At 40.7% G+C, this 11,495-nt stretch overlaps 1 protein-coding gene across 1 annotated transcript; it reads left to right on the forward strand.

Annotated features, from left to right (window-relative positions):
* Positions 1-5,892: 5,892 nt before the first annotated feature.
* On the forward strand, positions 5,893-7,143 carry MYCTH_2129393 (uncharacterized protein; the record flags this gene model as incomplete). Its single annotated transcript, XM_003665497.1, has 2 exons — positions 5,893-5,943; positions 6,946-7,143. 2 exons carry the CDS (start codon positions 5,893-5,895, stop codon positions 7,141-7,143), a joined length of 249 nt encoding a protein of 82 aa, XP_003665545.1.
* Positions 7,144-11,495: the final 4,352 nt, after the last annotated feature.

The raw sequence follows: 11,495 nt of genomic DNA on the forward strand, positions 1-11,495 counted from the left end.
TCTGGGAGTTCACCAGTGGTAACAATCACAATCACAGTACTCCTACCAAGTATTGCTAACTACTATAAGAGACAACTCTAAGTGTTGTTATGAACCCTTTGGCTTTACCGAATCCCTCAGACGACTAGCCTGCCTGTCCCGCTTAATCTACCTTTGTCTGAACCCTTTTAGAAGAAGTCTGAGCTAGGTTCGTCACAGGCACCTAGTCAGAAGAATCGAAGAAATGGAAGATAGTGGCTATTTTACCTGTTTGTAGACTATTGCTTTCTATATAATGGTAATTGTAACTACTACTTTAACGATAGCTACGTCTACTATAGTAACCGACGTTAACCCTACGTTAGTAATCGCTAACCACTATGACATTATACTAGTTAATACTTCCTTTGATTTGAACCGCTATTCGAGTATAATCTTCGAAGGTAGTTATATCCCTACAAAGCTACCTATACCTATAGCCTTATTTACAGCCTCTGACGACACTCTAGTTAGCGACTTTGTCTTCTAACTTGCCTAGCAATCTCAACCTTTTCTACCGTAGGATATTTCGCTAGAAGCGATCCTAGAAGCCGCTAACGAAGTTACTAGCAAAGCGGAACGTAAGCTATATATGCCTAAGAAGCACTCTACATTAGGATTAAAGATATCAGGGTCCCTACCTAAGATTGTTACCGATAACAGTATCTATATATATAGGTAACGTAAAACTAGCCAAGTAGTTCGCCGATTTAGTCAATAAATTCCTATAACTCTAGAACGATACTAGTCTAATTAATATTCTATAGAATAAGTAGATAAAAGTGCTACTTATAGAAGGCTAGTAACACTAGAAAGTACGCTCCCGTATATACCTATTAAGCTAAAGAGATAAGGAAGTCTTAGACAAAACCTTCGACGCCCTCTATTAACAGGGTAAACTATAGTTCGCGAAGGACGCTACTCCTTTTGCCTATCCTGTTTTTGTAATCTGGCGTATTGTAAAAGGCGTTATAAAGGGCCATATTATCATCGATCTATATAGTCTAAACAAGGTTACGGTTCCTAATAACTACCTATTGCTACTAGAGTTAGAGATTATTATAGCTCTATATACAAAGAAGTTTATTATAGTGATCGACGCTATATCATTTTTCTATTAGTTCGGTATATTTCCTCTATATTATAATAGGTTTATACTAATAAGTCCCTATAGTCTAGAATAGCCGACTATAGCGCTTATAGAATACTATAATTTGCCTATATATATATAACCGTTTATAGATTAGTTATTACGACTATATTCCTCTTACTATTACGTGTTTATTAACGATATCGTTATCTTCTTAGATATAGCTAAGGATTATATATGGCATTTAAAGACGATCTTTAGCCTGTTCTAGAAGAAGAATATCACTATCTCGCCTACTAAATCATATATCGGCTACCCGAACGTTAAGCTACTTAGCTTCCGTATAGATAGTCTTAGCCTTACTAGTATAGATTAGCATGTTAAAGCATTTAAGTAGTTGTCCTTCCTATATACGTTAAAAGCGCTAGAATAATACTTAAGCGCTACTAGTTTCCTATGACATTTGATTCTATACTATATAAAGATTACTAAGCCGCTCTAGAAATGTAAGACTAACCTGCTTATATATAGCTATAAGATTAGCGAACTAGAAGTTAGAAACTATACTAGGAGGATAGGCTACTATAGCTATACTTCCTTTAAGCTAGCTAAGCAAGAAAAGGCGTCTTTTGCTACTCTGTAAGAGGTCATCTGTTGCAAAAACCCGACTATTCTCTATTACTTTAATCCTAACAAATAGCTATATATTTAACTTAACGGCTATTTAAAACGCGGATTTGGTATTATAATCTTTTACACTCGCGACAGATATAACTAGTGCCTAGGTATACCAATCCTAGCTAACTAAGTGCTACTAGTTATATTTCTAAGCCGACTATTAACGAAAGCTAAGATATAATATAGACCTTCTAAGTAGGAAGTCGCTTACCTAGTGTAGGTAATTTGTAAACTATGTATAATAGTCTATTTAGCATGTATACTAGTCATCGTCCTAACTAACTATACTACTATATATAGTATTATAGAATAAACTAACCTAGATATAAACTTAACTAATCGTACTAATCGTCGCCTAATTAACGCGTCTATTTACTTATTATAGTATAACCTTAAGGTCTACTATCTTCCTAGGAGGCTTAACTTTATACTAGATATATTAAGTAGATTAAGCGTATTAGGAGACCCTAAACCTTCTAAACGATTAGATAGATTGGCTATACTTGATGACGTTTGGTTCGCCTTTGCTAAGGCATAGATAGATTCTAAACTTAAGGCTAAGTTCGTTAATAGCTATAAGGTAGATACTAAGTATACCCCTATTATTAAGGACCTTATTAAAAACAAGTATATGGATAAGACTATTAATAATAAGGGTATTACTATTTTCTCGTATTATAGGCTACCGTTTATCCTAGTTAACGAGCTCCTCTACTATATTTGCCTAGATAGTATATATATACTATACGTTCTATTAAGCCTTATATAATATATCTTAAGCTTAGCCTATAATAAGAAGCATCATTTCGGAACCAATAGGATAATATATAACTTATATAGCATCGTAATTAATAGAAAAACTAGATATATATAGGACTATATAAAGTACTGCCCTATCTATTAAGTTAATACTATCACAGGCCCAGGCTTCACCTAGGCTAAACAATGCCAGGCTTTGCCCGGCAACGGACCAGACCCACCTAGTAACAGACCGGACCCACCCGACCTACCCAAGCGTATATAATTGGTTCGTGAGACGTTTATAGGTCGTTCGTAGGGTACACGGTCAGGGCCCGCTTAGGACCTAACCTGGAGCCCAACCGGGCCCTACCTAGGTCATATACGTATATACTAAAAAGGCGCTCCTCTATATAACTCTTGTATTCTTCCTCTTTTTCCTCCTTAAGGTAGTCGAATAGAATATTATACGCTTATCTACAGTTGCTATAAGGCTAGCACATTATATTTCGACTACCTTCCTACTAGCAGTAACTCCCTAAGGGAGTTATCGATAACGTAGTTATAACGGATTCGATGGCATACGGGCCCTCAGGCTTAGCAAAATTACAGGAGCTTGTCTGCTCCCTTTAAGTAGTAGTAGAATAGTAGAACGCGACGATTGACACTCTCCAAGCATTCTAAACCTAACCTATCCTAACCCCTAAGTTAGCTAGGGTGCCCCTTAAAGCTTAGCGGCCGTAGTAGAAGCGTCTCCTAACCGGACAACCTTTCGATAGTAAAAAGGAACTCTTCGTAGTATAGAAGAGTACGATAGAATACGTCCTTATAGCTAATAGAGATTTTATTGGCTCTAATCACGACTAATAGGTCTTTATCTAAAGAAACCTTATATACTAGGTATAGACTCGGGTTATAGCCTACTATAAATCTATAGGCCTAAAAGTTAGGTATAATCTAACTAAGTTCCTCTAATATCTCGAGAGCATCTTCTCTAACCCTTATAAGAAGACGGTAGCCCTATTAGAACTAGAATTCCTTTGATAGAGAGACGATAAATCGTTTACTGCCTTTATTATTCGGTTTAAGGCCAAGCTATTAAAGACAGGCGGTCTCCTTTAGAGTGACAAGCTATACCTAATTAAATTATAATAATATCTCTCTCTAAAACTTAAATATATAGCGGTCGGACGAGGAATTCCCTGGGATAATTATATAATGGTAGTCGAGAAATATTGTAAGATTGCTATAGATCTCGAGGCTCTTTAGCTTAGTGACAAGTATTAGTAGATATAGGGGCGGTAGGCAGTACCTAAACTATAGAGAAAGAAGGATATGGAAGGAGATATACCGATAACCGGAATTAACTTATTATATATTAACCTATAGAGGAAGGTATCTAATAAGGATAGGGTAGAAAAATGTAGAGGTAACGCCCTATAGGCGAAATAGATTAGTCTAGAAGTACGTATAACCTAATAGGTAGCTAGAGTATATATCTAGTATAGGTAGAAGGGTCACTTTATTACTAAGTATCACTTTGCCCTTACTTTAAGGCTAGTATAGTAGAATTAGCTAAGAACCGACATTAATGCCTTAGAGGCCGAGGATTAGAAGGAAGACGACGACCTATCTAACAAAGAAGACGGTAAGTAGGGAAAAGAGTAGCCCCTGAGCAAAGTCTTACGAGGGGGCTAGAAGACTACGACTACCTAGAAGACGAGTTTATAGAGATTAGTAGAAGAATAGATAGACCTCCTTTTCTTATTTTAATCTTCTTTAACTCCACCAGCTTCATAAACGCTTAAGTAGATAGTAGATGTTCTAGCTATAGCGTTATTAGCGAGAGAATATACTAGAAGCTCGGAATCGAGTAGATTAGTTTGCCTATCGTACGTACTCTTAGGACTATAATTAGGCTATAATAGGACCAGAAGATCACTTAGATAGCCCGCGTTACAATAGATATCGATGGCTAGGAGAGTTAGGCCGCGTTTTATATAGTCTTAGGACTTGTATATAACATTATACTAGGTCTTCTATAGATAGAACACTAGGAGGTTAAACTAGATATATATATAGGCATTCTTAAAATTAGGATATAACTAGGATTACTTATTTATAAGATCTCTTTATGGTCGAGATAGATAGGAATCTCCTAAATTATAGGTATAGTCTTTATAGGTATAGTTTAGAGGGTATAGAAGAAAAAGACTTCTAATACCTTTCTAGTTACTAGTATCCGGGAAATAATAACTATCCTAGAATTAAGATACTAATTTAATAGAGAAGGTATAAGGAATAGGGGCACCTAACTAAGGCCTAGTATAGAGTTAGAAGTTACCTTACTAGACAAACTTTACGACTTTGCTAACCTCTTTAATGAGGAGAAAGCTAATAGACTTCCCCTACATCGTAGCATAGCCAATCATTATATCAAATTAAAAGAGGGCCTAGATAGAAAGATCCTTAAACTCCTTTAGAGGCCTCTCTATAATATGCTATAGGATCATTTATTAGAAGTCCAAAAGTAAGTCGTTAACTTACTAGATAAGGGATAGATCCGAGCCAGCTCCTCTTTAGCCACTGCCCCTATCCTCTTAGTAAAGAAAGCAGACAGAGGTTAGAGGTTCTATATCGACCATCGAGCGCTGAATAAGATTACAAAGCAAGATTAATACCCCTTCTTACTTATTAAGGAAACGCTTTACTCCCTAGCTAGAGCCAAGTAGTTTATAAAGTTAGATGTCTAGGCAGCCTTCTACTATATCTAGATTATAGAGGGCTATAAATATTTGATAGTATTTCGGACCCGGTTTAGCCTCTTCAAGTGGCTTATCTATCCCTTTAGACTTATAGGTATACCTATAACTTTCTAATAATATATTAATAACACTCTCGGCCTAACGCTTAGAGACTTTATATCACGGAAATATGTATGCAGATGCCGCCTAGGCCACCGGTACAGACGGGCCAATCAAGCCAAAGGAACGGAAGGACCAATTACAACATAGGAAGTACAGTGATCACTACGCTCACCAGCGATCAGGGTGATCACCACCATGTGATCACTTACGATCACCGTGATCAGGAGTGATCACTAGGATTATATAAATATATAGATAGTCACTCGTTATAGTAGACTCTAGGAGTTCACCAGTGGTAACAATCACAATCACAGTACTTATACCGAGCATTGTTGATTACTGTGAGAGACAACTCTAAGTGTTGTTATGAACCCTTTGGCTTTACCGAATCCCTTAGACGACCTGCCTGCTTGTCCCACTCAACCTACCTCCGTCTGGACCCTTTCAGAAGCAGTCTGAGTTGGGTTCGTCACACGTTGTTACTACTCCCTTTGTTCTGTCATGGTTCAGAACGGAGGAGACTTCGACCTCGACATCGACATGGCTACCGACGTCACGGCCGAACAGCTGCTTGCTTAGCTTGGTCAACTCCAGCAGCAAATCTAGAAGTTAGACTAGAGAGATAAGGCTGCTTAAGCTCGAATCAAGGAACTCGAGAATCGCGAAAAGTACTTGCAGAAGTTGGTTAACGAGGCTTACGCCAAAATCGAAGCGCTCGAGACCGCTAAGGCGAGCCGTATTAAGATCGAACTACCTGGCAAATACGGAGGAACCAAGGAAGATCTCGTAGGATTCCTGATAAACCTCTGATCCTACTTCCGGCTTAATAACGACAAGTTTCCGGACGATAAAGCCAAAGTCCTCTATGTAGCTATGAGACTAGAGGGTAAGGTACTTAGATAGTTTAAGCCTACGTGGAATGACTATCTCACTAAGGAAGACGAAGATGACCGAGACGCGTTTATATAGGCAGTCTTCCGATCTTACGACCGTTTCGAAGAAGAGCTTTGAAAGGTTTTCGGCGATAAAGACGAGAAGATTTATACGTAAGAAAGACTTACCAATCTCCGACAGACCAAGTCAGTAGCCTCCTACGCCGTATAGTTTAGACAGAACATGCTTAAGTCTCAGCTTAATAATAAGGCATTGATGCAATTGTTCTACAATGGCCTAAAGGAAAAGGTTAAGGACAAGCTATACAAGTACGATCGGCCTAAGACCCTAGACGAATACATCATGTAGGCTATTAGAATCGATAATCGACTCTATACACGAGAGCAGCAGAAACGAGGTCAAATGAATGGAACCACGGTTAAGGCTAATGACAAGAAAAAGCGAGCGTACGTCAGTACCTTATACGGGACACACCCTAGAGCTATAGATATAGATATAGCGTAGAAGCAGGACCGGAAGAAGATAACTAAAGACAAGTCTAATGTTACCTACTATAACTATAGAAAGAAAGGGCACTATAAGCGAGAATGCCGGAGCCCGAAGAAAGAATAGAAGCTAGTCCCTAGAAAAGAAATCGCGGATATCGACAAAACTACCAAGAACGTCACCGAAGTAGCAGCTACGAGCTACGAAGACAAGGACAGTGACACAGACAGTCTCGGACACAACGGCGACGGTGAAGACGAACAAGCACCGTACTCCGAACTGGTCACTGTGAACCCAGAGACAGGTCTTGCCAAATGGGACATGGCAGGAGAATATGCACCGCCAGTTTCGATTCTCCTAGCCTTGAGGTAGTGGGGTTTCACGGTCACGTAGAGGCGGGATGGATCGTAGACAACCGACACCTAAGGAATCGAAAGACCCGGACCTAGTGTTTTATTCCTCTAGGAACGAATCGAATAGTACTATAACGAAGTTTTTCGGCTTAATATAGAACTGCGCGAATAGGACGGGCGCTTGATTCGACTTGCCTAATAAAGCGATAGAATGAGGGATGAAATGAGGGAACTCTGACGTATCGTGGAAACTATTAAAGGAGAATAGCCTGTGACATACGATAGGCCTGATAGCTATGCCGAGTATCTTGATAGCCAATAACTTAGTAACGACGTGCGGAACCTAGAATACTAGTTTATACGCGTGAACCGTGGAAAGGACGAGCGTACGTGGGAAAGCTACTGGAAGAAATACTCCTATATTAGCACTAGAGTATCTACGGTCTACGTATAATGGGAAGGATTTGGGAAAGAATTCTAATACCTCCTAGGCGACGCCATGTAGCTATACCCTCGACATGAGGTATATATACAAGTGCCCTAGTTCTAGTGTGTGGTATACGAATGCCGATATCACTTCCGCGACAAATTCGAAAACAATCACTGGCCGACCCGACAGGAAAACAGGGACGGAGGCTTGTACCCTGTGGAATGGGTCTACGATGCAGGAAACAGAGCGGCCGAATTGCTCTAGAAGATCGAAGCCCGTAATCTAGAAAGCATTACGGTAGTTCCAAAACGAGCCTGGCCTAGGCACTACAGAACCGGACGAGATATATAGGACTCGTGCTAGAGCAACGATTACCTCTATTATATAGAAGAAAAGAAATTGCAAATTCGGGAGCTTTAGACGAAGCTATGGCACGTACGACGGAAAGCGGAACGGACCTAATGGTAGGAAGCCGCAAGCACTCAATAGCTTACGGAAATAAGCACGATTAACGAAGCCGCTATTAGCCGAATAACCGAAGAGGTTAGCACTAACCTAGGAAATAGGTCAGGGCCCTTCGAGGGGCCCGGAAACCATTAACGCCCGCGTAGCGGCAAGTGGTAGCATAGTATAGGAGGAACTAGTGTAAGAGACCACTACACCAAGACCTCCCGGCAGAAACATGGGAAATCACCGCAATCTTTAGACGACGGTAGCAAGACAAGCGGCTATAGATAACAGCATAGTAGAAATAGCACGAAATGCTCGTACTAGTAGACAGTAGAGCAGAGATAAATCTGATTTCGCCGACACTTGTAAATCAGCTACAGATACCCTAGAGAATGAAGCGGAAGCATGGCATAGTCAAAGGGCCATTTCCGACGTAATGGGTACGTAGGGAGACCAAACCGATCGATATCACTATAGTAGGGAAGACTATAGCAGTCGTATTTAGCATCGTAGATATAGGTAACGACAAAGACATGATATTAGGGTTACTATAGTATAAAGACTACAACCTAGACATTAGCTAGAAGAATAGTAGCCACCTACGACCCCGAATGGAGTCGTATTCGACTAGCAAGATAGGGAGCGCGCAAGGATCGCGAGCGGACAATGCTCAGGGAAAGGCATGTCCTACGGATCTACCGCAAGAGACGGACAGTAGCAGACAGACTACTACGGACTCTGGAAGAGGCGGCATAACGACATCAATATCGCGATAGGAGGAACGAGCTAAATCGCCGATAGCTGTTCTCTCCGTTGACGAATGCGGAGCACTATAATTAGAGCAGTAGGTTGAGATAGGAGAAATCGCTAGTATCGCCATAGACAGAACCAAGTTCGTATACTACTAGAAAACCGAGAGACGAGACAAGACTAGGGAAGTACCGGAGGAGTACGAGGGACACCTAGCATTCGAACCGAAGTATCTAGAAGGATTACCAGAACATGGCCTATAGGATTACGAGATCAAGCTTAAGGAAGGAGCACGACTAAAGTTCTTTAAGATTTACTATACGAGCTAGATATAGAATGAAGAACTTAAGCGATATTTAGAGGAGAACCTTCGAAGAGGATATATCTGCCTGTCGACATCGCTAGCAGGCTACCTAATCCTGTTTGTGCTAAAGAAAGACGGAAAGCTACGGTTATATGTCGACTATCGGCAACTCAACGAATAGACCGTGAAAAACCGATACCCGTTACCACTAATCTCATGGCTCCGAGATTAGTTGGCAGGAGCCTAATATTTCACGTATCTTGACTTGCCATCGGCCTACAACTATATATAGATTAAAGAAGGCGACGAGTGGAAAACGGCCTTTAGGATACCCTATGGCCACTATAAATACCTCGTCATGCCATTTAGACTTACGAACGCGCTAGCAACGTTCTAAGCCCTGATTAATCAAGCTATCTAACCCTTTCTCGACAAATTTGCGGTATATTATCTCGATAACATACTCATCTTCTCTAAGACGATAGACAAACACCGGAAGTACGTAAAAGTAGTGCTAGACACGCTATACGCGTACAAGCTATTAGTTAATAAGGAAAAGAGCGAATTCTATATTAGGAAGATAGTCTTTTTAGGATACAAAATATCCCCCGGACAAATTCGGATGGAACCTTCAAAGGTTAAAGCCATCAAGAATTGGCTACGACCGACGTTAGTCACGGGAATACGAAGTTTCATCGGATTTGCGAACTTCTACCGAATGTTCATCAGGAACTTTAGAGCGATCGTACGACCTTTGTACGAGCTCACCAAGAAGAATGCTAAATTCCAATAGGAAGAGTAACACGAGCAAGCATTTACGTAGATCCGCGACGCCATTACTAAAGATCTAGTACTGGTATTACCAGACCCTAAGAAGCCATTTGAGGTGGAAACGGACGCTTCAGACTACGCCATCGGAGGACAATTGGGACAATGAGACGAACAAGGGAAGCTACATCCTATAGCCTTCTTTTCAAAGAAGCTCGACGGACCATGTCTCAATTATCCGATCTACAACAAGGAACTACTTATGATTGTCGAAGCTTTCAAGGAATGGCAACCATACCTTAGTGGCATAATTAAACTAGTATAAGTATATACGGATTATAAGAATTTGTGATACTTCACGACGACGAAGGAACTTAACGGATGACAAATACGATAGGCAGAATTCCTTGCGGAATTTAACTTCGAGATCCGCTACAAGAAGGGCAAAGAGAACGTATAAGCGGACATCTTAAGCCGACGAACGGATTATACGGAAGGACGAACGGGAACGATACTACCGCTGTTTAAGGAACGGATAGACGGAACGCTACATTACGAAACGTAGACACCCGTAGAAGATGATCTACTTGACTCGTTCCTAAAATGCTATACAATCTTTCAAGAGGAAAGGATCAACGAGGCACAGTATCAAGTAGCACCTGGACTAGTGGTACCTGACGGAGTGGAAGAAAGAGATAGGAAACTCTGGTACCGAGGCAAAGCGTATATCTATGACAAAGATCAATAGCTACGAATGATTCGAGAACTCCACGAGTCGAAACTTGGAGGATACAAAGGAGTTACAAAGACTGTCGTATAAGTCAAGAAACACTACGACTTTCTATAGTTAACGGCACGAGTTAAGGAAGTCGTACGGAACTGCGACATCTGTAATCGAAGCAAAACGGTATAATACAAGCCGTACAGGCTACTTTAGCCACTACTAACAGCTGACAAACTATAGAGTTCAGTTACGATGGACTTTATTACAAAGCTGCCGGAATCTAAGGACATAGCTATAGGAGTGACCTACGACAGTATTCTTACTATGGTAGATTGCCTGACTAAATAGGTATACTTCTTTCCCTACAAGGAGTCATAGACAGCTGAACAACTGGCAGACGTGATCTATCGGCAAGTTACATCAGTGCATGCTTAGCCGCAAGAATGGATCACCGACAGAGATACCAAGTTCGCATCGAAATTCTAGCAAGCGTTAATGCAACGATTGGGCGTCAACAGCAAGCTATCAATAGCATACCACCTATAGACCGACAGACAAACAGAGCGACTAAACCAAGTTATTAAGTAATACCTCCGCTCTTACGTCAATTACTAGCAAGATAACTAGGTCATGCTGTTACCAACAGTATAACTCGCCTATAACATGACGCCGATAGAAACGACTAAAGTCATACCGTTCTTTACGAACTACGGATATGAAGCAGACCTTAGGCAAGGACTAGAGGTCATAGTGCCAAGAGCAGTAGTCAAAGCAGAACAGATGTATGCACTGTATGAAAAGCTTAAAAAGGAACTCGAGTTTGTCAAAACCAGAATAAAGAACTATTACGACAAATACAGGCTCGAGGGACCTCGCCTAGAGAGGGGAGACAAAGTCTACCTGATTGTACGAAACTTGCGAACCAAACGACCAAGTACGAAGCTA

Source organism: Thermothelomyces thermophilus, chromosome 5, assembly GCF_000226095.1.
Source record: "Thermothelomyces thermophilus ATCC 42464 chromosome 5, complete sequence".
Taxonomy (NCBI): domain Eukaryota; kingdom Fungi; phylum Ascomycota; class Sordariomycetes; order Sordariales; family Chaetomiaceae; genus Thermothelomyces; species Thermothelomyces thermophilus.